Source organism: Musa acuminata, chromosome BXJ2-1 (genome assembly GCF_036884655.1).
Source record: "Musa acuminata AAA Group cultivar baxijiao chromosome BXJ2-1, Cavendish_Baxijiao_AAA, whole genome shotgun sequence".
NCBI lineage: Eukaryota > Viridiplantae > Streptophyta > Magnoliopsida > Zingiberales > Musaceae > Musa > Musa acuminata.
In genome coordinates this window covers 9,583,965-9,611,871 of record NC_088338.1, presented here as the reverse complement: position 1 = coordinate 9,611,871, position 27,907 = coordinate 9,583,965, and the positions used below count along the sequence as shown (strand labels likewise).

Here is a 27,907-nt window from a genome sequence, read left to right as displayed (position 1 = left end):
GTCAAAAACCACTTTCAGTCTACCATCAAAACGATTTACTCTAATGGTAGCGATGAATATCAAGCCCTGACGTCCTATCTCTCAGCTTGTGGTATCCAACACCTCAAGTCTCCCTTGCATACTCCTCAACTTGTTGGATCTATCGAACGCAAACATCGACATATTGTAGAAACTAGGCTCACACTTCTCTATCAGGCCTCCATGCCTTCAAACTTTTGGACAACAACCTTTAAAACTATCGTCTACCTTATTAATAGAATACTTACTCCAGTCCTAAAATACCAGTCCCCCTTTGACACAATATTTCACAAACCTCAAAACCTTCATAAACTCAAAGTATTCGGTTGTCTATGTTATCCATGGTTGCGTCCCTATGCCTCTCATAAGTTAACATCACGATCTAATCCTTACGTTTTTATAGGTTACTCTTTTGAATATAATGCTTTCCACTACTATAATCTCCACACTCACAAAGTTTTTATATCACGTCATGTTATTTTTGTTGAGTCTGTCTTTCCTTTTCAAAACTATACCTATCCTATCATGCAGACCACCTCATTAACCATTCCTCATTGGAGTATGCCTCCGATTCAATCGAACGAGCCTCCTATGACATCGTCCAGTTCCTCCTCTCATGATCCATACTATTCCACTCCTCCGGTTCAGTAATTGCCTATTCCTTCCATTCCTACTCCACTTCTTTCTTCTCCAAATATTGGGGTAATTAGTTCAAGATCACAACCGTTATTCTTTACCTCCTTCTCGACCAAGTGACCTTGACATACCTTCACCTGACTCTCAACCACTTCTTCCAACAACACAACCTCCCGGTCCTGTAGTCTCCAACCATCCTTTGACCACAATGTTATAGACTTAGCTGGAATTGTCTAAGTCGTGAGGCACCCTTGTGGCAAAGGCACGAACTTAGTTTGCGTTGCCTAAGTCGCGAGGCACCATTGTGGCAAAGATGCGAACTTAGCTTGTGTTGCCTAAGTCGCGCTTCGCTCTTGCGATTTACGTCCGTAAATATCAGCCCACTTGCAACCTCTCGCAGGTCCCGAAGGACCTGTAAAAGAGAAAGTTGATTAATTCAAAGAACGAGCGGCGGACAAGTCCCGACGTCTCACGAAAGGAGGAAGCTTTACAAGCAATTCAGCGAGCACCTTGCGTGCACAGGAGAAAAGAGGGAGAGGAGGAAAATAAGGACTTTAGAAGGTTAAACGAACAGCTGTAAGTCCACAAACAGTTGCTCACTGGGTGCCAGGCACGACAATAAGTTCATGTCAAGGTAACGTGTGAACTTACAAAAGGTTGTTCAACGCTCGACACTATACCGAAGCCCCATCCCCCATGGTGCCACCTGGGTGGTTCTAGGGTGCTGAGATGGCTAACATTTTGCGTGCAGCAGCGGGCTACAGAAAATAGCCCGTGGCACACGAAAATGGAGCTGTTTTGGGACATTTTACTCGGTTCGATGAGCGGTCGCATTGTAGCGCTACAACTTATTCGAACTTACATTTTTACAAGCAAAAAAGACTTAAAACCAAGCCAAAACAAGCTGCTAAGCAGCTGTACATGTAGATGAGAGCGACGAACGGTTCGTTGAACATAGTTGTTGCGGGTGCATGACGACCGTTCGTGACATTCTCCTCCACTTAAACTGTCGACGCCCTCATCGATACTTATTGGTAGTTGTTGATAATTGTTTCTTCATGTCGCAGAGCATCTTCAGGCTCCCAACTGGCTTCAGTTCAGGAAAACTTTCGTCACTTCACCAAGTACTCGGTCTACTCAGCTCCATTGGGTAGCTTTATCTTACGATCCACTAAAATAGTTTCAATTCGCTTCTCGTAGGAGACTCTGGTGGGGGGTAGCCGAGTTGGAACACTTCGGGAAACATCTTGTGGATCCGAGTGGTAGGCTTTTAGGTTGCTGGTGTGAAGAACATTGTGAATTTTGAACCATGCCGGCAGTTGTAACTCGTAGGAGATGTTGCCCACCCTACTGATAATTGGGAAGGGCCCTTCATACTTGTGCATCAATCCTTTGTGTACTTTGTTCCTAAAGAATTGGAGTGATGTTGATTAGAGCTTTACCAACACCAAATCACCGACCTTGAACTCTTGCGATTTCCTTCCCAAGTCTGCCCACTTCTTCATTCTTTTTGTCGCCTTCTCCAAGTAAGCCCGCGCAATATCTGCATTTTGATGCTACTCCTTTGCGAAGTGGTAGGCTGATAGACTACTCCCGGTATACCCGATTGCCATGGTGTGAGGAGTTGACGATTGTTGTCCTGTAATGATCTCGAAGGGGCTCTTGTTGAATGTAGAGCTCTGCTGCAAGTTGTAGGAGAATTGGGCAATGTCCAACAACTTCATCCAATCTCATTGGTTGGCACTCACGTAGTGCCGAAGATATTACTCTAGGAGCGAGTTTATCCTCTCAGTTTGACCATCCGTCTAGGGGTGGAGGCTTATGGAGAAGTATAACTTGGACCCCAATAATTTGAATAGCTCGGTCCATAATCATCCCAGGAACTGAGCGTATCGATCACTAATGATATAGTGTGGGACTCCCCAGTAGTTCACCACATCCTTCATCATCAGCTTGGCCGCCTCCTTTGTTGAACAGTGTAGGGGAGCAGCAATGAAAGTTGTATACTTTGAAAATCGATCGACCACCACGAGTATCGATCCGAGTCTCCCTACTGCTGGCAAGCTTGATATGAAGTCTAAGGAAATGCTCTCCCACGGCCTTTCTGGTACGGGCAACGACTCCAAAAGTCCCATCGGCTTCCGTTGCTCCACCTTATCTTGTTAGCAAGTGAGGCACGTTCGAACATATTCCTCCACATCAGTCCCCATCTTCGGTCAATAGAAGGCCCTCTACACGAGACTAAGGTTCTGTGAATGTCTAGGTGTCCAGCCTAAAGGGAATCGTGACACTTAAGAGTTCACGTCTCATATTGTCCACTCGAGGAACATAAACTCTATTCCCTTTAGTGTAAACGAGTCCCTCCTGGACCCAAAACCGTCGTGCCTTACCTTCTTTAATGAGCTGTATCAGGGCTTCTGCCTGGGGATCACTATACAGTCCATCCCTGATCCTAGAAAGGAAGTTGGAGTGCAACTGACTTGCTTGGCCTCTGTCCTCTAATTGTACGACATTCACACGCTCCACTTTCCGACTCAATGCATCGGCTATGACATTCGCCTTTCCGGACTTGTATTCCATTGCCATATCAAACTCAGCCAGGAAGTCCTACCATCGTGCTTGCTTTGGGGAGAGTTTCTTCTAAGTTTGGAAATAGCTCAAAGCGATATTGTCTGTCCTTAGTACAAATCACGATCTAAGAAGGTAGTGTCGCCAAACTCGTAGACAGTGGATCACCGTTGTCATCTCCTTCTCGTGCACCGGATACCGTCGCTCGGTCTCATTGAGTTTGCGGCTCTCGTAGGCTACCGGATGACCCTCCTACATGAGTACTCCCCCAATAGTGAAGTCTGAAGCATCTGTATGGACTTCGAAGGGCTCCTCATAGTCCGACAATTTAAGCACCGGTTCTTCCAATACAACGGCCTTTAGATCTTGTATTACAATCTCACATTTATCAAACCACCTCCAAGGCTGCTCCTTCTTCAGCAACTCTGTCAGTGGAGTTGCACGCTTCGAATACCCCGCTATGAAGCATCGATAGTAATTGACGAAGCCAAGGAAGGATCTCAACTCTGGCACCTTCTTTGGAGTTCGTCATTCCGCAACCACGTGCACCTTCGATTTGTCCATCCGAATGGAGCCATCACCGATTCAATGCCTCAAGAATAAGATATTTGTTTGAGCAAAGTAGCATTTCTCCCTTTTCACAAATAAAGTGTTCTCCCTGAGAACCTTAAAAATTGTCCGAAGGTGCTTGACATGCTCCTCGAGCATTTGACTGTAGACGACAATATCGTATAAGTAGACGACCACAAACTTATCCAAATATTTCTTGAATAGCTGGTTCATGAGAGTGCAGAACGTGGCTGGAGTGTTGGTTAAACCGAAAGGCATCACCAAGAACTTAAATGCTCCATACATGGTCACACAGGTAGTCTTCGCTTCATCACCTTCAGCAATGCGCACTTGCCAATACCCCGACCGAAGGTCGAGTTTTGAGAAATACTTGGCTTTGCCTAACTGATCGAACAAGTCCACGATGTGCGGGATGGGATACTTGTTCTTCACCGTCACTTTGTTAATGGCTCAGTAATCAATGCATAGTCGTAGGCTCCCATCTTGTTTCTTCTGGAAGAGAACTGGAGCTCCGAAGGGTGTTTTAGAACTGCGGATAAGACCACCGTTTAGCAGTTCACCTAACTACTTTTCTGAGTTCTTCCAACTTTGGCAGGGGCATGTGGTAGGGCGGTTTGGCGGGGGCATGCGGTAGGGTGGTCTCGTTGGAGTCTTCACTCATATCTCTAGCTCGATGTTGTAATCCACGCCTCTGCATGGCAGTAGAGTCTTCGGCATCTCGGGTGGCATAACATCCGTGAACTCCTTCAAGATGTTTGCCACCACAATAGGTTCATGAGTGGCCTAGCTTCATAGCAGCCACGAATGTTAGTTCACCTTTTCGTATCCCTTTCTTCAATTGTAATGCCGATATATGTTGCGGTTCTCTGGTTCCTCTCCAAGAGACGGGAACCACACAAGGGTCATCACCTCCCATCACACATAAGGAGTTAAGGAACGACATTGGCACCAACTTCACCGCGTGCATAAATTCCATTCCAAGAATCACTTGGAAGTCATCCAGTGGCACCGCCATCATGTTTGTGCTCCCACTCCATGTTCCGATCTTGATGGGAACTTCGTTTGCCAACTCGGAGATTCACCTAGCCTCCGAGTTCATCGCCTTCATTTGACTTGGGCTCTTCTCCAAGATCAGCCCAAGGCGCTTTGCTTCTTGATCGACAATGAAGTTGTGGGTAGCGCCCGTGTCCACTATTGCATGGGTCATTTGGCTATTGAGCTTAATGTCTACATACATCAGCTCATCACTTTCTGCTTTTTGTAGCCTTGTTTTCTTGTTCTCCCTCACTTGACCCCGCATGGCATTCAGCAAATGCATTACTCCCATTCGGGGTCCTTGCGACTCCTCATCGTCGCTGCTGGATTCAGAACTACTTGAACTAAGAGCAACAACCTTGCCCTTGTCCGATTGGGGGGGGGGGGGGTGGATGGAAGCTGTTAAAGCATTGAGTGCTTATTTTCATGGGCACTCTCTCACCATGTGTGGTCCTCCGCATAAGAAGCATCCTCCAGGTTTCGGGGCCTTGCCTTTCAGGCTTGGCCCTTTGTAGGAACTCTTCTTCCTTTGTTCGCCCCCGAGCTCCTTCCCTCGAGAATATTTTGAAGGGCGATTGCCTGAAGATTGTTTCCTTTTTCCCGGGTCTTCAGAGGAAATAAAGTCGGTGAGCCTTTCTGCGGTAGCAATTGCCTCGATCACGTCGGCGATATTCCTTCAATGTAGTTCTTGTTGAGCCCATGGCTTCAAACCATCGAGGAAGCTAAACAGCTTATCCTTTCGGACATGTCTTGAATGTCCAACATTAGCATAGAAAATTGCTTCACATAGTCTCGAATGGAAGTATTTTAGCGGAGTTGTCTCAACTTCCTTCTTGCGACGAACTCTGTGTTCTCTAGTAGAAACCGGGTTCTCAACTCTCGTTTCAGGTCATTCCATGTGTCAACTCGATACCGACCCTATTGGATCTCCTCCCAATGGGTTCACTAACAAAGTTTTGCATCTCCGTTCAGATACATTGTCGCTATAGAAACTTTGGTTTCTTAAGAATCAGGCCTCGTAGCTCGAAAGTACTTGTTACATGTCGAATAAAAAATTCTCGAGCTCTTTGGCGTCTCTGGCCCCTCCATAACCATGAGGCTCGGGTGCCCTCAAGTTTTGTGGCGGCATAACACGAGTGTTGCTCCCTCCCGTATTTAGTGCTCTTGTGAGCATGGTCACCCTTGAAGTGAGTTTCGTCACAACTTTCTGCAGGTGTTGCATGGAGTCTTTGGTGTCATCTAACAATCGGTCGACTAGGGCCTCAACCTTATCGATCCTAGACTTCGCTTCTTCTTGCAAGCTTTCTACCCCAACAAGCCTTCGTTGGCCAAGGTAGAGTTTCTCCAAGCTCACTTCAAGAACATCCAAGCGGGTTTCCGCCGTTAGTCTCTCCGTATGACTCTTTTTCCCAGTTGGCGCTCCAGATTGTGCTTCCTCCGCTCGCAGAGAGTAGCCAACTTTTTGCTCATCATATTCACTGTCGCGCTCCTCCTGAGTAGCTCCAACAGCATGAGAGTGAGTGTGCACTTGCAGCCCACATGCGGCTGCTTGGGGCAAGGGTCCGGCTTGTCCCGTCTTGCTTGATTCGCCACGATGCTTTGCCATAGCAAAGTTGCGAAGTTCCTTCGTTGCTCACTCGAAGTGCTTGCCTGCTCTGATACTATAAAATCACGGACTTAGCTGGAATTGCCTAAGTCATGAGGCACCCTTGCGGCAAAGATGCGAATTTAGCTTGCATCACCTAAGTCGCGAGGCACCTTTGCGGCAAAGACGCGAACTTAGCTTGCATTGCCTAAGTCGCGCGTCGCCCTTACAATTTGCATCCACAAAGATCAGCCCACTTGCAACCTCTCGTAGGTCCCAAAGGACCTATAAAAGAGAAAGTTGATTAGTTCAAAGAACGAGCGACAGACAAGTCCCGACGTCTCACGAAAAGAGGAAGCTTTATAAGAAATTCAGTGAGCACCTTGTGTGCACAGGAGAAAAGAGGGAGAGGAGGAAAACAAGGACTTTAAAGGGTTGAATGAATAGCTGCAAGTCCACAGACAGCTGCTCACCGGGTGCCGGGCGCGACAATAAGTTCCCGTCAAGGTAACATGCGAACTTGCGAAAGGTTGCTCAACGCCCGATACTATATCGATGCCCCATCCCCCATGGTGCCACCCGGGTGGTTTCAAGGTGCTAAGATGGTTGACGTTTCACGTGCAGCAGTGGGCTACAGAAAACAGCCCGTGGCATACGAAAATGGAGCTGTTTTGGGCAATTTTGGGGCTGTTTTGCTCAATTCGGTGAGCGGTCACACTGTAGCGCTGTAACTTGTTCGAATTTATATTTTTACAAGCAAAAAGGACTTAAAACAAAGCCAAAATAGGCTACCAAGCAACTGTACATCTAGATGAGAGCGATGAACGGTTCGTTGAACGGAGTTGTTGCGGGTGCACGACGACCGTTCATGACAACACGCTCTAAAAGTAGTATTTTCAAACCACGTTAGGTCCTTGATCTACATACTATCATGGATTCCTCATCCATTATTGTTGAACCCACCACCTTCACTTAAGCCCAAAAATCTATGCATTGACATACCGCTATGTGTGAGGAATATAATGCCCTCCTCCATAACTCAACATGGGATCTAGTACCATTTCATCATACACAAAACATCATCAGGTGTGAGTAGGTTTTTCGAATTAAGCAGAACTCCAATAGCTTTGTTGCCTGATATACGGCACGCCTCGTCGCCAAAGGATTTCATCAAAGACCTAGAGTTGATTTTATTTAAATATTTAGTCTCGTTGTTAAGCCCACTACAATTAGACTTATCTTGAGTCTAGCTACCACTAAGGGCTGACAATTATGACAATTAGATGTTAATAATGCCTTTTTACAGGGGACTTTAACTGAAGATGTTTTTATGTAACAACCTCTTGGTTTCACTCATCCTCAATATCTAAGGCATGTTTGCAAACTTTGAAAAGCTATTTATGGACTCCGTCAGGCTCCAAGAGCTTAGTACACTGAACTTGGCTCTTTTCTAACTTCAGTTGGCTTTCTCAACTCCAAATCTGATTCTTCATTATTTTTACGATAACACCATGACGACACAATATATATTCTGGTATATGTGGATGTCATCATTGTCACAGGCAACAACCCCATAGAAATCCAAGCGTTCATCAAAAAGTTGGCAGATCGATTCTCGCTCAAAGATCTAGGACCCTTGAACTACTTTCTGGATGTAGAGGCTACATTCACATCTTCCGGTCTCTTTCTATCACAAAGAAAATACATTCAAGATTTATTATCCAAAACAAACATGCAGGATGTAAATGTGGTTACAACTCCTCTCTCTGCTAGTGGCTCTCTCAAATTATCTGATGGAAGTCCTGCTATAGAACCTACTCAATATCGACAAGTCGTTGGTTCCCTACAGTACTTAACTCTTACCCGTCCCGACATCTCATTTGCAGTCAACAAATTATTACATTTTATGCAGAGGCTGTCTACTATGCACTGGTCTACAATCAAACGAATCCTGCGATATCTTAAGGGGACCCTCAATCATGGCTTCTTTCTTCGTAAACACTCTCCACTTCAACTTCATGCCTTTACCGATGTTGATTGAGCAGACAACTTTGATGATAGAACATCCACATCAGGATATATTATCTTCTTTGGTACTAATACAATCGGTTGGAGTTCTAAGAAACAAAAGACAATCGCACGGTCTACAACTGAAGCTGAATACCGTATCATCACCATTGCTACTGTAGAACTCAATTGGGTCACAAATCTGCTCAAAGAACTCAACATCAACTCTACTCCTACAATATGTTATGATAATGTCGGAGCTATCTATCTGTGCGCTAATCCGGTGTTCTACTCCCTCATGAAACATATTGCTATCAACTACCACTTTGTGCAAGATCAAGTTGTTTGCCGTCAACTACGAGTTTCTCATGTCCATTCGGTTGATCAGTTAGCTAACTCATTCATGAAGCCTCTCGCTCGTCAACTTTTTACATTACATCGATCCAAGATTAGTGTCCTTGATAGGAGCACAATCTTACGAGGGCATGATAATAAATAATTCGACTGGTGTTCGTCGAGTTATTTACTTTTTTTTCCTAATTATTTACTCGTCTTTGCGATCTAAGAAGACTTTTGTAACGTCAATACAATGTGGAGAACCGTTTACAAGCGAATATGCCATGCCATAGCAAACATTTGGGACAATAGATAGATAGCTGTTGGTCACATAGGTTGGGACTACGCCGGACCGAGCCGCCGTCTGGGTCGGTTCCGCATCGGGCCGGGCCAGGTGCTGTGTAGGCCGCCGACTCGGTCTGGCTTGACTTGGGTGAGATCTAAAGCTGGTAATATTTTTCGAACTCGAACCAAACCCAAAGGGTTAGACCGGAACAACCACACCACCGGTGACATCACCCCCGAAGGAACCCTTAGGGTTGGCGTCCGTCTGCACTATAAAAGCCGCTGTATCGTCTCACCGTCTTTCGTCTCCTCGGTTCATCCTCTCTCTTCCCCACCACTCTTCCACATCCCTCATGGCGGAGCGCGGGGCCGGAGATCGTGCCGGCTTCGGGCGCGGGTTCGGGCGCGGGTTCGGCCGCGGCCGGGGTGACCGGGGCCGAGGCGACCGCGGTCGCGGAGGGCGGCGCGGCGGCCGGCGCGACGAGGAGGAGAAGTGGGTGCCCGTCACCAAGCTCGGTCGCCTCGTGAAGGAAAGCAAGATCACCAGCCTCGAGCAGATCTACCTCCATTCTCTCCCCGTCAAGGAGCACCAGATCATCGACACCCTCCTCGGCGGCCGCCTCAAGGACGAGGTCATGAAGATCATGCCCGTCCAGAAGCAGACCCGCGCCGGGCAGCGCACCCGCTTCAAGGCCTTCGTCGTCGTCGGCGACACCGACGGCCACGTCGGCCTCGGCGTCAAGTGCGCCAAGGAGGTCGCCACCGCCATCCGTGGCGCCATCATCCTGGCCAAGCTCTCGGTAATCCCCGTCAGGAGGGGGTACTGGGGGAACAAGATTGGGAAGCCCCACACTGTGCCCTGCAAGGTCACCGGCAAGTGCGGGTCGGTCACCGTCCGAATGGTACCGGCGCCGAGGGGTGCGGGGATCGTGGCCGCTCGTGTGCCAAAGAAGGTTCTCCAATTTGCTGGGATTGAGGACGTCTTCACCTCGTCTCGTGGTTCGACCAAGACTCTTGGAAACTTTGTCAAGGTCAGTGTTTCTCCTTCACTATTAATATACTTTATTTCATGGGAAGAATTATGGTTGTGGCCATTCGTTTGAACGGCAATATGAACCAAGAATTGATTAACCCCTTTTACGTTTTACATGATCTGTGTGTGAATGTATTCTTTTCACTTGTATTTCTACTCTCTTGCTTTTACTGTACTCATCATTTCTTAGTCCCCTTTTATTCCATAAGTGAAAAAAAATGATTTTTTGGTTGCTCTTGATTTAGTTGTATTGATATCTTCGATGTTAAACAATAATGTAAATTTCATCTGTGCATCTTGTATCTTCTTCATCATTGTTCGAATCTAAATGATGATTTTGATTTTTAAGTAAAATTCTATAATTTTTAGGCCTCGTTTGCTATGAGGTTCTAAAATCATATGATTTTCTCAAAAGATTCAAAAAGGGCCCAAGTTCCAAGAAAGAATATTTCAAGCATGAGATATGTAGTTAGGGTTTTATATAACACTCTATATTTGGAAATTTCATGAATGCACTTGTAATTTGTGGTTTTGAGTGTGTTTGGTTCAAGTGCTTACTAAGTCTTCACACCATATGGGGGGTCTTGGAACTTTAGTTGTAGGATATTGAGGAATGAAATTTGGATAATTAGATTTGAGAGTGTTAAGTCTCAGGTGGGATTCTGATTCTGATGGTGTTTAGTTAAATTTAGGATTTCATAGGAAATGCTGGGACCAGAGGGGGTTAGGATTGTTGATGGAATTTAGTAGGATACTAGGATCAACAAGAATACTGTTAATTGATGTAGATTGAGATCTATGTGTGTTTGGTTTTATTGCTTGTGGTGAACCTACTGTACCGAGCACCTTCCCTTAGTTTGAAGATTTTTATCGAATCAATAATAGCTAATCAAAATGCACCATAAGGATATAAATTATAATTGAAGTCTCAGGTGGGATTTTGATTCTGATGGTGTTTAGCTAAATTTAGGATTTCATAAGAAATGCTGGGAGCAGAGGGGCTTAGGCTTGTTGATTGAATTTAGTAGGATACTAGGATTAACAAGAATACTGTTAAACTGACGTAGATTGAGATGCATGTGTTTTGGTCTTATTGCTCGTGGCGATCCTACTGTACCGAGCACCTTCCCTTAGTTTGAAGATTTTTATCGGATCAATAATAGTAATCAAAATGCACCAAAAGGATAGAAATTATAATTTCTAGTAATGTTCCTGAAATCTCAATTTGATATTCCTATTTTTATTTAGTTATTTGTATGTTTACTATTCACTTTCTGTTTGGTATCATGTATATATATAATGGGTTAATATGCTTGTTTTCATTGTGGTGTTAAAGATTTACTTTTGGTGATTGATGTTGTTCCTGGAAGTGCTAAACTTAGTTAGATATGGAAAACTACAGGAATACAATAAGTCTTCTGGCTTGTTCAGTGATTTTTCTTTCTTTTCTATGCTTGGCGTCTTATCATAAATGATGTATCGGGGCTGGAATCTCCTGATGTTCTGGGATCAAATGGACTATATATGTTGATGAGTTGGTCTTTATAGATTTTATCAGTAACTACTGATGTTTGTATGTATGCACATTGCACATTCTATATAAGTAATCTGAAGCTTTCTTACTTCTACGCAGGCCACCTTTGAGTGTCTCATGAAGACCTACGGATTCCTGACACCAGATTTCTGGATGGAGACTCGTTTCAGCAAATCTCCCTTCCAGGAGTACACGGACTTGCTTGCGAAGCCCACCAAAGCAATACTTATTGAAAACACAGAGAGCTGAGGCGTCGTAGGATGCTTTATAGTAGTGTTAAGGACTCGGTGTACTGTGCTATTATTTTTTGCTGAATTTTCCTTATTGGTGGTCTGAGGACTTCTTGCGACAATTTTGTGATTCATGATATCCTTACTTTTATATAGTCAATTTTTCTGAGCATATTATCTTTTTGTTCAAACATGCAAAACACTGCAACTGATGCTCTCCTCCTGTATTTGCTAAACATGTTTGGCCACTTCTCATTATATTCCAAGATGTCTGTGTCTTCATATTCCTCTTGCAGAGGAACAATCTTATCGTGATATTATCATATGGATATGATATTATGAGACACAGAATTGATTGTATGATTTTTCTCATCCATGTTACTGATACTGTTAGCATGGCTCTCTCTAAAAGTCTACTGGGCGCGTATATCAGATGGAAGAAACAGGAAACTTGGTTTAAGAAAGAAGCTCATTTTCCCCTCGATTCTGGGAAAAAATAGCATGTATTATTGACTATATGTTTCAATGATTTCTCAAATGTTTCTTCTACAATAAGGTTAGCCAAATTAGAATGTCAAGTTGATGTTGCTTGTTGCATGTTTCAGGCACATGGAGCAGGAATGATCTTCCCAATCTCTTCCCACTTGAAATACCTACATAAGCTTGCTGCAGGACCTCCACCTTCTCCCACCAACTCGATCTCCTGCAACACTATGTGACGACAGGGATGACTTCTGCTACAGTCGAATTCCATGGCCAACTCCGAAGCACTCGTTCCTTTAATATTCCTATAAAGCACACGGCTCACTGCCACAGCCGAGTTCTGCATTAAACCAAATGATCAGCTATTCTTTTGCTACCTGATGTGCATCTATATACATGTCGAGTTGTACAAGTACCTACCTGTTCATGGCAAGGAATTCTGGAGTCACAGTAGTTCTGGTTGATGATTATAGGATTTTGGACATCATGCATGAATACATTCTGGAAGATGATGTGCTTGGCATAACCATGCCCTCCCTATATATCACCATACAAAAAAGTTTCCCATCATTTGACATGAGATGTTTTCACCTTTGTATTTCTGGTTAATCAAAATGCAGCATAATTCATTGCTGATGGAATAAAAATCCCTATTACCAATATGTTTTCCATCATTATCATAAATTTCTGCCTTTTATTTTAAGTTGTTTTGTATGTATTTTTTCCTTTCAAGCAGTTCCAAGAACAGAGAGAGTAGAGAGCTGCACTTGCAAGCTTAAAGATGTGCATATAACAGGCAACACATATATACCTTGTCACTGATCATGGATGTTAAGCTTCAGAGGTCGGATGATGTGATGCAGAAGACAAGCAACAGAGATGAGTGCATGCCAGGAGGATGCAGGTAACATATCTATCTCTAAGCTATGGCTCTCCCTCTTCTTCTTACCTGCCATGTCTTGATCCTGACACCATTTGTGGTGCCCTTCAATATGACCTTGTCCACCAACACCTTGGATACGTGTGCCCTGGTGTTGTTAGCTCCCAAACTACCAATGCTGGTCACCAGATCAAGCAGCAGCAGAGCCTGTGTTAGATGGCACCCCCTCCTCCAAGCTTAAAGCAAGCTAAGTAGGTGGTGGTGGTGCTCATGTGAAGATGATGAACACTGTACAGGTTGAAGTTAAGAGTCTCACACACCTGATTCCATGGCCTGGTCCACACACTATTCTCGTCGCGATCACTCTTCGCGACCCCGATACGATCGATATGCAGTCATCCCCTGCACCATTTTGCGGATTAGTTTTGTGCTAAGATGATGACGACGATGATCTTTGACCTGTCTCTGTAGATTGGTATGGGTCTGCAGGTTCTCTACCTGTTTCGATGATGGTATCTTTTATGAGGATGCTTTTGGTGCCACTGACATGAATTCCATCGGTGTTAGGACTGGATTCAGGGGCGGAGATGGTCAGCTTGGAAGCTTTCACGTTGGTGCATCTCCGGAACGCAACATGCATTTGCTGGCTATCTTTCACCACGAGGTCCTCGACTACCAAGTTCTTGCAGGAACTAAAGAACAAGGCCTGTAATCCCAACACAAGTATGAGTTCGATGCCCATAGGAAGACCAGCTGTCGACACACCGCTGTGTTGGATCATCTACTTACCGTCGGCGCATCAATGCAAGGCTGGAAGAAGAAGAGAAGAAGAACCCAAGTCAGCGAGTCATCTTCTTCGGATGAGCTTTAGCTTATCAAGTTGGAACCGTGATTACCAGAGACGTGTTTCGCTTGCAGGAGTGCTGCCACCAAACGTGTCCGTTGCCGTCGACGGTTCCGCCGCCTCGTACCACAAGGTTCCTAATGCCGTCGAACAGGATCCAGTGTCTGATGTTGTCTACGTTCCAGTCCGATCGGTTCGAAGAAGCTTCGAGTGTTCCCTTGATCTGACACGAATTAGCGACGGTGAGAGAGAGAGAGAGAGAGAGAGACAGAGACATGCCTGTGGATGGAAGAGGAGGTGCATCGTTATGGAGATACCATGACCGTCATATGAGCTCTGCAGGGGCCGGAGAAGGCGACTGGCTTTAGGATGTACTTGTTGTTCTCCGGCACCAGCAGAACAGCCGAGGAAGAGGAGTTGCAAGCTGCTCTCCAGGCCTCTCCAAATGCCTACCACAAGTGCGACACTCCAAAGATGGCCTCTTGGAATCAAGAATTCGGGAAGAGATCTTATAGAATTCTGATACCTGGCTGTCATCCGTTCCATCACCTTTGGCGCCGTAGTCCTCCACGTTGAAGACGCCGCGAGAAGGCAAAGGTCTAAAGAGTGAGCCAGGGAACCCCACGATCGATCCATTGAAGCCATGTATAGTGGCATCACACTCTTCAGCATCATCGACGAAGCAAGAGTTTGATGGAGAAGCAAGTCTGCCTTCTGAATTGCCATGGAGAGAGAGGCTGTGGAAGAAGATGGTGAGAGTGAGGAGCCAAAGAAGCTTTCCTTCGCTCATTTGTAGCTTTTGGAGTAGGAACAGAAGAAAAATCACTTCGGTGCTTTGAGAGCTCTGAAGATGTACTTATAATGTGCGCCAAATAGAGGATTGCTTGTCTAGGTGAAGAGATAGCGAGAGAGAGAGAGAGAGAGAGAGAGAGAGAGAGAGAGAGAGAGAGAGAGAGAAGGATTAGTTTTCACTCAACCCATAAGTTTGGCCTCCCTCCATCATCATCATCAGAATCATGATCATGGGTATGGAGATGAGAAACAGGAGAAAGAAACGCAAGTGTGTTTGGGTTACTTGCCAACCCATATCTCATTTATTGCTTGCCTCTTGTTCTTCTTTAGGTACAAGTTTCAGGGAGGGAAGAAGATGCACAGTTCTTGTGGCTTTTCTCCTACTCTTAGTTGGCAAGGGCTTCAGAATTAGCCTGCCATATGTTTGTTCCAGGAAGCAATGTTGTTGGTGCTGCTGCTGCTGCTGCTGCTGTGAGAGATTAAATGCTCAGAACCTGGAAACTTACATGCCACAAGTAAATAGCATTACAATGTCATTTAAGCATTACAAGTTTGTAGTTCAATGGATTAAAGCCTACTGTTACTTCAATGGGTAACAGTATGTACTATATATATGACAGGCTATGTATATATACATAAATATATATATATACATATATATATATATATATATATACATATATATATTGCTATTTCTGATATGTTCCATGAGGAAATATACAGCTAACTGAGGGTATGTGATGTGATGGGAGATTACAAAGAGATGTTTGCATTTCATGAAATATGCAATAAATTTTGTATAAGTAACAAAGTATTATATGAACATAACCTAATATAACAAAATACTAATTGATAGAAAATTTTCAAGATAGGGTCAAGTACATGTTTCTTGCTTTCTCAGTCTTCCACTTGCTGATATGTTATGGTTGGATTGAGTACCAGAATGGACAAAGTTGGCCTCTCCCATCTGAGAGAGAGAGAGAGAGAGAGAGAGAGAGAGAGAGAGGAAAAACTTAAAAACCAAAGAAAGGATTAATACATAATTTATGGTGATTGATGTGTTATGGTTGTCAAACTTGTTGGACATGTTGGTCCTGTGTAATCCATGAGAACCAACTTTTAGACAGATGCTTGATAACTTCCAGAGTCACCTAGTAGGGTTGGCTGAGAAGATTGGAAAGGTGATGCAAGAACACAAAACCATTTGGGTTCTGCATTTGATTTTTCAGGCTGTGAGGATGGAGTAACTTTGTCTGATTTACCATCAGAATATGCATACAGAAAACCTATGACATTTCTCAGAACAATACTTGCATGAAGCATTAAAAAAATAAAAACTTAAATGAATCAGTGAAGCCCAATCTGACACAATGCAACATTCAAGGAAAAGACAAGAGTGAGGACCATGATACCAGATAGTGATTAGACTATGACAAAGATCTGTAACACTATGACAAAGATTAGCACAAAATGGGGTAAAGGAAAATAAATATTTAGACCATACACAAGCTTTAGCTACATTAGGCCTTTCAATCCATTTCAATTGTAATGCTTAATTTAGCAAACAGTGGATTTTTATATCGATGCCAAATACAAACTTATCTCAACAGCTGAGACAGCCACCAACAAAAAGAAAAGTAGTAAACTAAAAAAAATGAAAGTGATAACTTAATAGGTCAAACAAGGCATACATCTTCAGATATTTGACATGCATACTTGTACAGTAATAACAGTCTCCGGATAAAAGAGATATAAGTGAACATCATGATCGACGTTCTAGCAGTTGATACCACATTGCAGCACATCTGGTCCAGTTACCCGAGTGGTGAAAGGATCAACTCGCACCCATAACAAGGAGAAGATTGAAGCAAGGAGAATGGACCAGACCACGACGATTGTAGGCGTGCGGTTTTGTCTTCCCATAAGACCCTTGAGGAAGGGGTACAGGTGAACAATCACCCAGAAGGCGAAAAAGAGCTTCCCAAAGAGGGGACCCCATGACTGATATCCACTGTTTATGGCATAGGAGATACCAGCGACCACACCGACCAGATTCACGATAAGAAGTGTGGTTGGTGGTATCAAGAGGGTGGTCCACTTGAACATGTAGAGCTCAGCAAAGTCACCATCTTCATCGGAAGCTTTGGAAGTAACAGTGAAATTGGTGTCGATACCAGCGAGAACCTTGAGTAGACCTTGGAACACTGCAAAGAGATGGGCTGAGACACCACCGATGACCCAGAACTGCTCATTCCTCCACCATTCATCAATCCCAACACCACTCCACCTCATTTCCAGAATACCAGTGGCAAAAATGGAAAGGAAGAGAGAGATGAACCAGATACTTGCAATGTTGCTAATCTGCAATCAAATAAAGTTGGTTAGTGCCCAGTTGATATTGATACCACGCATGCTTAGCTTCATCTGGCTATTATCAGAAGAATCTTAATTTTCAATAGTTTCAAATTTTAAGAATCTGAACAAGAGAAAAATTGTGCCTATAGCAAAAAATATTATCCCAAAAGAGAAAAAGTTCATGAAATGTCTGAGAACATGCAGGTGACTTTATGTGCATACTGCATAATGCTATTCAATGATGGATCTTATTCAAACATTAGTGCCAGCCGCAAAAGATGGCTCGAGGGTGATGGACCTATTGATCTTTAGAATTAGCAAAAACTTAAACGAGGAGATGTTTTTACCTGAGGGATAATGAATTTTCCAGTAAGTAAACAAATGGCCGGCAGCGTACAATACAAAAGGAGGGGAAGCGAAGTGAGTGGATAAATGGTGGTGTTGATGTATGCAAATCTTTCCAAAAACTTTAATCGCCCTCCATAGCCATACCATATTGGGCAGTGACGGCTAAAGAGAATCTCAACGGATCCCAGGGCCCATCGAAGCACTTGGTTCAGACGATCTGAAAGATTGATTGGAGCAGAACCTTTGAATGCTGGACGCTTAGGCATGCAATAGATTGACTTCCAACCACGAGCATGCATCTTGAATCCAGTCAGGATATCTTCTGTCACAGAACCATAAATCCACCCTATCTGCGGTACCAGATAAAAATCCAGCATCTTAATACAAGGACATAATAAAAAAAATAAAAAAAATACAAGGACATAAGACTAAACTGCAGAGCTCATAGAAATAACTTGTTATGACAAGAGAACAATCACTTAAGTTATGCCTATAGCCATCACTGGTATGGATAAGGGGGGAAACCAGGTGCCAAACTTAAAGAATGTCAGGGTCTACATTAGTTCCCAATTTTTGTGGAGTAAAATACAATTAAACAACAAAGTTTTGATGGCCTCTTAAAATCTATGAATTTCATTTCATTGTACACTGGAAAACAAGCATCCTATATGCTCTGCAGGTGGCTTCTTTTGGTTGAAAGCAGTAACTTGATTCTTTTGACTAAGTCCCCAAATAATGCAGAAGCCCATGCCACCTTAGCACTTACATAAATTATAGCATTCCTAAGCCACACCACAAAAATTCAGAAATAAAAGATATCTTAAAGGTTATATCCAAATACTTTGTCCTTGTGGGGACTATGTTCAGGTTCTATCCAAATCTTCAGCCACACCACCTTGAGATCTTGTTGCAGACTATGTTCAGGGAAAGTCCATTACTTTGTACAAGCAGCAGCCTCGATAAACAGTGCATCTACTTCAAGCCAGCTATCAAGGTGTTGTGTGTTAAAAGTTATTTGTATTTTGTGGAAGATGCAACCGTTATCTTAATGCCAAGTTCAACTTCTTGTGATTATGCTCCAAACTGTTAGATTTTCGATGTTAAAAGGGAATGGATTTGCCAAGTCATAGTAATCTAGCTAATGCCCATTTAAATTGTCAGTTTCAATTACCAAAATGATGTCAATGCTTATTTTTCAGAACTCCTGTTTTCTAAAGGTCTCATTCATGTGAAGAGATTATTCCTGATCGAACTTTAAATACTTTTGACTGACTAATGTGTGTAAACTTTGGCATTCAGAAGAAGGTAAGGCACAATAGTGTATCTGAAGGGTAAAAGAAAAGCACATATAAAGAAGAGCCATATGCAGACCTCGCTACCCCAGTCTGTCTTATCCTCATAGCCACAGCTGATGACATGGATGGCTTCTTTCAAAAGAGACTCAGGAGTTGCAGATTGAGGAACACCACCATTTTCCATTAATGTTGAGGCAACAAATACAGCTGATTGGCCAAATCTTTTCTCCAGGCTCATTTGTGACATGAGCAGTGATTTTTCATCATCAAATCCAGCACCTATTTAAAAAGAAAACAAGAAGCTTAGTTTCAGCAGATAAAGAACATTTCGAAGATGTACTTTGTCCACTAGAATAAGGCTATTGCATACAATAAACTCATGAATTATGCAATACTCTTCAGAATAAACAGAATGCCATGAGTTTAGTGTCAGCAGATAGATGACTTATTTAGCTTGCAAAGAGGGTAACATGGAATATATAATGTTGCTTCTGATTTAAGTCTAGGTATTGAGATCTCATAAAACAAAAACAAATAAGGATCCAGCCACTTGGGATCAGCTACATGAACCTTTTTCCTGCATTTATGCTCTTTTGAGAGCAATATCACTAGTCGGGTACCGAGATCTCACATTAATACATGTTTCCCTTTGTCCTTATACCCTACCATGATAGATCAATGTGCTCATAGTCGCTATTCAGCAGTATTTTATTAAAATATTGTGGAACTGCCAAATAAAAGGTATGATTGTTTGGTCTCTTAATATAACGAAACCTTTCTATACTATCCTTTCTACACTAACAATATATATTGATAAATTGCTGTCATGGACCACAATATGAATCCTCAACATTCAACGTACACCATATATCACGTATAGGCCAGCAGTTTGGTGCTGGGAATTTTGTCACCACTGTGTGCTAATGTTAGTTGAAAAATAACTATAAATAAACTATAAGAATATTGAAAAATATTCTTTGCCTTGTGCTGCTACTAAGCAGAGAGACAAATTAGATAGCTTTTCATTTCCCTCCTAAACCAAAAGTTTATCTCATGGCTCTGAAATCAAACAACCGAAGGGCTAAATAAAATTGCTACAAACAAGGGTCCCAAGATCTCCAAAGTCAGATATTAAATAATGCTAATTATTAAGTTTCATGTATTCTTCAAAACAGCAATAACAAAACGAGTTACCTTCAACACCCTCTTCTATATCTTCTAGATTAAATATTGGCACTGTATTATCCACATGTTTGCTTGACTTTTTCTTTTCTGAACTTTTCTTGCTTGATTTAGAGTTCTTCTTACGAGAGTCACCACAGCAGAGAGAGAAGAAGCCCTTCTTTTTATGCTTATTCTTGATAGGAGGTTCATAGCCATATAATGCAGTTCGGTTGAAGACACATCCCGTACCCACATAGACAGGGCCTTGGATACCATCGAGACCTCTTAAGTTGATCTATAATAAATAAAGAACATTGGAAATAAGAATTACAATAAAAAGAGACAGAAAATAAGTCAGCCAGAAGACACTGAGGCTGATTCTGAAGTCATATTTATCTTGATTTAAAATTGCATAATTTTCAATATCTTCAGTTATCAATTCCGCAATGTCAACTACTTACAAGAATATCAAAATGATGCTAAAAGTTTGAACAACAAAAGAACAAAGGTAATGTCTTGGACTCTAGGGTAAGAGTACATGGATCCAAATGGTCACAACCATGGTCCAAAATGTAGAGTATCTTTTCCCTTTTGATGACACCAAAACTACTAAAGGGTTTTCTTATTAGTAACACTAAAACTTTTTAACCAATTTCTGACCTCCAATGTGAGTTAACATGTTTCATGTTTTCAAAAAGTATGGAACAACCATGTTTTGGGGCATCTCCATGACATGTCTGTTAAAATAGTATTTGCAAGAGAAGAGTTGAGTTTCAATACAAAAAGTATCTGGACAGACGAAGCCAATGGTTAGGATAGATAACACTAACATTCATGCAGTTCTGCTTTCAGATATTCAGAAGCATCGCATGAGTTAAGACAGTTAACCATGACCTGAAGCATTAAAATTAATCTTGGACCAATTACTTGGATCAGAATGACTTTCAGGAATAGATTAAAGTGCAGAAAAATGCCATTTATTATGCAGCCAATTAGGGAAGCATTTTATACAGCCACATCATAATGTTGTATATTATCAAGTGTTATCTCTAATGTTTGGTTATATTCACTAGAATCATCATTGTAAAGACTAAATTGCCCAGTTGATGCTAAGGCTTATCAACAACAAGCTGTAAGAAATGTTATAAGCTTTGAAATATATCTGCACTTACATCAAAAAACACTGTATTACGGTTGGCATATCGATCATTCCTATCAATACCATCAAACCTCTGTGGAAACTGTACATAACAAACTTGCTTTCCAAGATTTGGATCCATAAGAAAGCACATAGCCTCCCTCAGAGCCTTGCTGTTGTTTATGTAGTGATCACAATCAAGATTCAACATGAAGGGTCCATTTGTAAGGACAGCCGACACACGCACCTACACAGTAGTTTTAAAGATTAACAATGGACAAAGATGTCCTTGTCCAGCTACACAAATATTTAGTAGAATAAATAAACGCCAGATTCACATAATATGCTGAATCATTTATTACTCACAAGAGCATTCATGGCACCAGCCTTCTTGTGGTGTTGGAAACCTGGACGTTTCTCACGAGATACATAGACTAATCGTGGTAGTTCATTACCCTCGGTATCAAGCCCTCCACTGTGACCCAAGAAAACCTGATAATTTGAGTGACATAAGATGATTCTGATAAGAAAAATTATCTTAAAAGAACATGTTGCAACAGCAGTCAACCAATTTAGTAAATGTTAACAAATCACAATGGGCAATGTCAAGATGTATTTGAAATTAATATGCACAAAATGTGAAAATGTGTTTCCACATGCCAAATATCTAAGATGTCTACTATCTAGATTTGTAAATGTTCTTTGTTACAGAAATCCACCAACCTGGATCATTCCAGGATGATCTCTGGTGTTATTCCCAGGCCATGGTGTGCCATCTTGCATGATCCATCCCTCATCTGGAACTTTTTGTGCCTTTGCAACAAGGCCATTGATGCGGACCTTAAATTCTTCATATTCTCTCTGGATTGAAGTAATTGCTGGTCAGAAGACATGCAAAAGGATAACAGAAAAAAAAAAAATCCAAGTTTGAAACTATGCAAGACTAGACACCTTCATTGCTCTGCGATCTTTAACAAATGAAGGTTGAACTTTATCCTTGAGGTAATCAATCTTCTGTGAGAAGTACCATTCAGGAGCTCGAGGTTCAATAATGTATTTCTTGCAGAAAGGAACCCATTTTCTTGCAAACTCTGAAGTTTCAGCCAGTGCTTCAAATGTCAGCATAGCAGCACCATCATCAGAGACATAGCAAGAGACCTTGTCAACAGGGTAATCCACGGCAAGAATTGATAACACAGTGTTGGCTGTGACAAGGGGAGGCTCTTTCAATGGATCGACAGTACTGACAAAAATGTCGACAGCAGCCAGCTCAGACGGTTCACCTTCTCTGTCATATCTGTTGTTTCAAGTGATGTTTAGCAAACAACTGGTCTGAGTACTTAAACTACACAAGAAAATTTAAGAAACCATGAAGCAATTACCTAATTGATAGTCTGTCGAGATAAGTTTCACGATTTACAGGAAACCATTTGGGAAACTGATCCAATATCCAAGATATAGCAAACCATATCTCACAGATTACAGATAACAACCATAAAGGAATGGCATTGGTGACAGGATTTGTGATACGATAGTGGAGGAAAATACAGAGAATAACAAGCCGTAACACAATAACCATCCTGTATGGGTTTATCCTGGAAGATGGAACAGATACTTTCCTGGAAAGAGGCTGTCGGGCTTCATCATTCCTGCATAATAAAAGCAATGACAGCTTACAGTTAAAATAAAAAAGTTTCAGGTAATTTCAGTGGCCCTATAAACAGAGTCAAGAATATTGTTAAATTATTATACATTTAAACTACAGAAAGTAGAAAAAAAAACAATAGAAAGTAGAATAGTCTCTGGAACTAGAGCCTACAGAACCGAAAGCAAGTAAACTTTTTAACATTTTAGAAAAACAAAGGGCTTTGTTTCCTTTCCAAAAATTATTTGGATTCATTTCCAACTTTCAATGCAAATGATTTATTTTCAAATAAAGAATACAGAACAGCATCAAATGATGTTGCACATTGTGTGCTAGACATTTCCACCAAAATGTTCATAAGGATCCCCTTTAAGATGATTTAAGTTGAACTAGGATTAGAATGTCAAAGAAGATAGAAGATCACTATTTCACAACAGAGCTGGTGTTATAATCAGACTCACGATGGTAGTAAAGGAAAAACAGTCATACAAGTCCAAAATGAACAAGCTGACAAGGATAAAGCTGGAAGCCTGGAAGTGTGTGTTGATTGTGAAATTCAGAAAGCTAAATCAGTAAAAAAAATCACTTTATTTTACATGGACCACACAGATAAACTGGATGAATATTTAGCTAATTACCATATAATGCCACCTGGACACCTGGAGAGAGGAAAAATTATTATTGCAGTTACTAAAGAATGCAGTATTTAGGACTAATTCTTATGCCTTTACACCAACATAGTTGTTCATGGGTCATTTTTTTTGTTAGTCACCCATTAGTCAATAAGAAAAGAGAAGTGCAATGAGTATTTTCATAGGATGCAAAATATACTTAGACAGAAAAGAACCAAGACAGATCTCATTACAATAACATTTACGATATTTGAGAACATTTCTTCTGTTTCTTACCAAGGATTCCAACAAAAATATTCAAAGCATCAATCTGCTAGTAAACAAGTCAACTACAATATTCAGAAAGAAAATATTAAGCTCATATGCACTCAACAAAGAAACTTTAACAGGAGAATAACTCACAGTAAAGCATCATCCATATTGTAATCAGTAGTCGCATCAATATCACCTCCTCCCCTGCCTTCTGAAGGGGCATGACTGGTACCATTAGTCATTGGCACAACATTTTTCTCCTGTTTCATCTTCCATCCATCAACTCTCTCTTTCCAGGCAACATTGCCAAATTCTCTGGACGAGTTAGCTGATCAAATAAGAAAGGACAACAATTTAACATCTGAATCAGGACTAGCAATGCATAAACAAATATTAAACTCAACATAACAACCACAAAACCTAGGATAAGTGACATACGAGAGCGGTAAGGGAGTGGATGCACACGCTTTCCACCACCTCCTGGGGACATCATATGATCAGGTGATGACATTGGCAGTTCTCCAGAGAGCTGCAGAAAATAAAGAAAATAGTAACATATCTTCACGTAAGGGGAACAGAGACACTGATCTTAAGAGAATTAAATCAAAAAGGCATACCCCCTGGCTGTGAGTGAGCAAAGGGATGTGATTCCGAGGGATCTCCCCACTGTCATACTTTGGAGCACCGACATCTTCCCCTTGCTCATGACCCATGTGCCAACCCAGCATGCGTTCAGCGATCTTTGGCTTCTGATCCTGATGGCTAGTTGGATAATTGAAATCGCTAACATCATCAGCATCGCCATCGTCCCCCTCCTCTTGGCGAACAGGTGGGCTTCCTACATGTCGCAATAAAAACAAAAGAGCCAACCAAAATCCTTAATCTGGTCTTTATTTAAATAACTGTGACACATTAATGCAGATCGGGATCCAAAGCAAAACCTTTGTGTCTCTTGTACTTCGTCTTGCACTGGGGACACGACTGGTTTCCATCCTTCCTCTCGTACTCGTAGCAGGGACGGCAGACGGGAAACCCACAAACATCACAGGCGACAAATAGATCGCCGTCCACTGTTGTACCAACACTGTCGCCACAGATCTGGCACACCTGGCCACCGGAGTGCTTCACAGGCTTCTTCATCCAAGTCAAGACGAGTCAAAATTAACACAGTTTCAACCATGGATTGCGAAAAAATATTATGTTTTGAATCTAAAGATGGAGACCTTTTCAAGAACAAGCTACATTTCGGTCAAAAAAGAAAAAACAATTTGAACCAATCATGTTTCTGATGCAGAAACGTACCCCCTTCTCTCCATCGACCTCCATGGCAGGCTTCTCAACCAAAAAGTGCAAACTTTAATCGAATCGAGAAGAAACAGCTCAAATATTAACAGATCGAAGCTTAATGCACCGCATGGATTCCGATCCACAACTTGCCCCTATCAAAACCACATGGAATTTATCACCCATAGAAATGTCCGCATGAAACATCCAGATCTCATAAATCTTAAACGTACACCAACAATACATCAGTAGATCTATAGGTGGAACGAGCCATTCACATCAAAAACTGGCATTTCGTCGAGAACAAAAGAAAGAGGACTCACCTTTGAGAACGGATTGCTCCGAAGAGCCACCAAATCGGTCTTCCCTCACACTGCCGACACGAAGAGAAGGGGAGTGAGGGGAGATATCTCAAGAAGGAACCCTATCACCACCGACTAGTAATCGAGCAATTAAGGAGAGAAGAGAAAGGGGGCGAAAGCGACGCTTTAACAACGCCGAGTTGATTTGATATGTTTACTATGAAAAGGACGTTGCTGCTACTCCCACCCACTGCGGTGAAAGAAGCAGTGGAACGGAAAAGGAATCGATCGGACGGTCTTTGCCGTTGGGCCAAACTCCAGGTAAGAGGATGGACGGTTCTGATGCCGGGATGGGATGTCACCGACGAAAACATCGAGTTGGAGATGATCCGCGACGACGACCCCACGTTTAAACCCCGTCGGCCTACCCTTCTTTCCTTTGGTGAAATGCGTGGGACCCGGGCCGCTCGATCCAGCAATAACGCTGATGAATTATTAGAATACGTTTGCTATCACGCGGACGCGTCTTCAACTCCACCAATCGATCGGACGGTCCTGGGCGTTCGAAGTGGTGTGGGTCCCACCGAAGCTAGAATCACCGATGGCTCTGATGCCGGCATCGGATCTGACCGATGAAGCCAGCGTTGGAGACGATCCGCCACGATATCAGTAAATACTTCGAACCACACCACGTTCGAAACCCCGCTCGCCGTACCCTTCTTTCTTGTGGTGGTGGAATGGGACCCGATTGCTTGCTCCAGCAACGAGCATCGCGGGTATCTTTGAATCGCAATGCCCGTGTGTTACGAAGAGATGACAACTGGGTATTGATCACTTGTCGCGACACGCACAAACGGGTGGATGCAATCATGCATTAATCATCCGTTAAATTAGTAATCGATTACGCCCACCGACACTATTTTAACCATCTTATTGTGGGCCCTTCGACGTATTATAAGAATAAAGAAAAAAAATAAAATGGAGTTACAGCTTTGATCGACGTCATCTACTTTGACTTTGACTTCCATTTCACTGTTTTTGGGGGACCCATATAATAATTTTGCATGTGACTGATAGTATATTGGACCCATCAACTTCGATCAAGCAACGAGATGGAATCTTTAAATAATAATCAAGGACAAAAATATATATACCAACAATATTATAGATATGTATATATTTAAGGCACGGAATTAAAATCAGACAAAAAAGGTAATATTATTTTTTGTAATTTTAAATACATATTTTATATATTAGCTCAAATCGAATCTCTTTGAGGTAACTTCACCTGCGGTGGAGGAGACCGCTGCCACACTTGGCATCCTTCCCTCCCCGTCCACAAAAAGATGCCATTTCCATGAACACATCCTTCACAAGCTCACCCAAAGCTTGTTAGGCTTTGGGTATCTTCTTGAGATCAACTACTCCGAGGCTATCAATTGAGATCTCTTCTTTGACAGTGTGCTGCGCCCGAGTCCTTCAGAGGTATGCTAGCTTCTGAGTTGTGTGTGTACTCTTCTCTCTGTGCAATTTCTTTGGATACAGAAGACAGATGTCGAGTTTTGTTGACAGGAGCTCTTCAAGATCTATCTTCACTGTGATTGTCTTTACTAACTTCTCTCTCGCTCTGTAGGAAGTACTTTGTGTCAACAATTCTTTTCTTAGCTTCTGAAAAGTTGGAGGATATGTTTCTTAATGAACTGTAGCAAGATTTAGCTGATGTTCTACTCATCTCAAACCCACAATCATTGATTTGTGTTTCTATTCTTCAAGCATGGTTTTTTGAACTTTGTCTTCTTGAGGTTTGATCATCTCGGAAATGAAGGTTTCCTCTTTTGGATCTTATGTCATTTGGCTTCGGCCAGCTCTCGAATGGCTCCAGCCTTCAGAGGAAGAAGAAAGGCTTGCTGGCGACCTCGACTTCGACGTCAGCAGAAGAACTCGGAGCCATCACGACGCCCCACGGATGATGTCTCCTCGAAACAAGCCATGTCGGATTTGGAAGAGAAGAGAGCAATCGACATCGCAGCTGCAGGATCCTCAACCCCAAAGGCCAAGACCTCCCGGATACCGGAGCACCTCAGCTGCCCACCGGCGCCTAAAAAGCGACGGGTCACCGCCATGCGCTGGTCCGAGAACACACCTCCCGTCCCCTTCTTCACCTCGCCGGACCTCGATCTCTTCTTCCTCTACGCCCTACGGGAGATCTCACTGTAGACCCTTCTCAGGCCGAAACACTGCATCGCCATTGATCTTTCCCTTCTGTCTTTGTTGCTGAGGTTGGTTTTCTAGGGTTTGGTGAGCTTGTTTTATGCTTCACAGCTACTTTTTATAGCTGAGAAGCCCGAGTTTGTGCATCTTTTCAGTTCCCTGTGTGCAGTATCGATCTGGTTGTGAAGAGAATGCTGCTTGTTGTTCCTCATTCGTCTTCTTCATCTTCCATGTCTACTAGTGCTGGCTTTCTTGACCTCCTTTAACTTTGGAAGGTGGTGCCGGGCTCTGCTTTAGATTTTGAATTGGATTCCCTGGCGTTCACAGCAACGTGTCTGCATATACTCATGACATTGTGCAGGTTCTCATCATCGTGGTCGCCAGTTCATTGGACAGGAAGGGGAGAGAGGATCTGCAGGTTAAAGGCCACTCCTGCAGGCGTGAC

At 42.6% G+C, this 27,907-nt stretch overlaps 3 protein-coding genes and 1 long non-coding RNA gene across 8 annotated transcripts; 2 read left to right on the top strand and 2 right to left on the bottom strand.

Moving 5' to 3' along the window:
• Positions 1–9,336: 9,336 nt before the first annotated feature.
• Positions 9,337–12,980, top strand: LOC103990209 (small ribosomal subunit protein uS5y/uS5u/uS5v). Of its 3 annotated transcripts, none has more exons than XM_065093243.1 (3): positions 9,337–10,071; positions 11,707–11,859; positions 12,443–12,980. In XM_065093243.1, the coding sequence occupies exons 1-2, from the start codon at positions 9,394–9,396 to the stop codon at positions 11,854–11,856; spliced, it is 828 nt and encodes a 275-aa protein (XP_064949315.1). In that variant the 5' UTR covers positions 9,337–9,393; the 3' UTR covers positions 11,857–11,859; positions 12,443–12,980. The 3 variants fall into 3 exon arrangements, with proteins under 3 accessions (XP_064949315.1, XP_064949314.1, XP_009407563.2); XM_065093242.1 differs by having other exon boundaries at positions 11,707–11,882; XM_009409288.3 differs by lacking the exon at positions 12,443–12,980 and having other exon boundaries at positions 11,707–12,009.
• LOC103994869 (polygalacturonase-like) lies at positions 12,404–14,906 on the bottom strand. The gene is made up of 9 exons (XM_009415320.3): positions 14,571–14,906; positions 14,362–14,493; positions 14,097–14,267; positions 13,990–14,010; positions 13,699–13,906; positions 13,521–13,602; positions 13,270–13,378; positions 12,741–12,857; positions 12,404–12,660 (listed from the first exon to the last, which is right to left on the bottom strand). Exons 1-9 carry the CDS (start codon positions 14,832–14,834, stop codon positions 12,439–12,441), a joined length of 1,326 nt encoding a protein of 441 aa, XP_009413595.2. The 5' UTR covers positions 14,835–14,906; the 3' UTR covers positions 12,404–12,438.
• A 1,406-nt stretch (positions 14,907–16,312) lies between these two features.
• On the bottom strand, positions 16,313–25,430 carry LOC135585127 (probable cellulose synthase A catalytic subunit 8 [UDP-forming]). 2 transcript variants are annotated; one of them, XM_065093241.1, is made up of 15 exons: positions 25,273–25,430; positions 24,968–25,104; positions 24,607–24,799; positions 24,283–24,503; positions 24,104–24,194; positions 23,816–23,993; positions 22,519–22,785; positions 22,088–22,433; positions 21,860–21,997; positions 21,503–21,628; positions 21,171–21,383; positions 20,029–20,293; positions 18,911–19,113; positions 17,539–17,889; positions 16,313–17,197 (listed from the first exon to the last, which is right to left on the bottom strand). In XM_065093241.1, the coding sequence occupies exons 2-15, from the start codon at positions 24,989–24,991 to the stop codon at positions 16,613–16,615; spliced, it is 3,201 nt and encodes a 1,066-aa protein (XP_064949313.1). In that variant the 5' UTR covers positions 24,992–25,104; positions 25,273–25,430; the 3' UTR covers positions 16,313–16,612. The 2 variants fall into 2 exon arrangements, with proteins under 2 accessions (XP_064949313.1, XP_009407595.1); XM_009409320.3 differs by having other exon boundaries at positions 24,607–24,796.
• A 1,107-nt stretch (positions 25,431–26,537) lies between these two features.
• On the top strand, positions 26,538–27,838 carry LOC135585684 (uncharacterized). 2 transcript variants are annotated; one of them, XR_001978323.2, is made up of 3 exons: positions 26,547–26,736; positions 27,117–27,737; positions 27,824–27,838. It is a non-coding gene; the product is annotated as an uncharacterized LOC135585684 (long non-coding RNA). The 2 variants fall into 2 exon arrangements; XR_010481487.1 differs by lacking the exon at positions 27,824–27,838 and having other exon boundaries at positions 26,538–26,736; positions 27,117–27,673.
• The last annotated feature ends 69 nt before the right edge of the window (positions 27,839–27,907 follow it).

Excerpts from the sequence above, each read along its gene's own strand:
- LOC103994869 (XM_009415320.3), bottom strand. The coding sequence starts at position 14,834 with ATGAGCGAAGGAAAGCTTCTTTGGCTCCTCACTCTCACCATCTTCTTC. Across the intron at positions 13,907-13,989 it reads CTTGCATTGATGCGCCGACG|GCCTTGTTCTTTAGTTCCTG; the intron begins GTAAGTAGATGA and ends TTGGGATTACAG. Across the intron at positions 12,661-12,740 it reads GAATTCCTTGCCATGAACAG|AACTCGGCTGTGGCAGTGAG; the intron begins GTAGGTACTTGT and ends GGTTTAATGCAG.
- LOC135585127 (XM_065093241.1), bottom strand. The coding sequence starts at position 24,991 with ATGGAGGTCGATGGAGAGAAGGGG. Across the intron at positions 22,434-22,518 it reads CTCGACAGACTATCAATTAG|ATATGACAGAGAAGGTGAAC; the intron begins GTAATTGCTTCA and ends TTGAAACAACAG. Across the intron at positions 21,384-21,502 it reads CTGGTGCCATGAATGCTCTT|GTGCGTGTGTCGGCTGTCCT; the intron begins GTGAGTAATAAA and ends ACTACTGTGTAG.
- LOC103990209 (XM_065093243.1), top strand. The coding sequence starts at position 9,394 with ATGGCGGAGCGCGGGGCCGGAGATCGTGCCGGCTTCGGGCGCGGGTTC. Across the intron at positions 10,072-11,706 it reads CTCTTGGAAACTTTGTCAAG|GCCACCTTTGAGTGTCTCAT; the intron begins GTCAGTGTTTCT and ends ACTTCTACGCAG.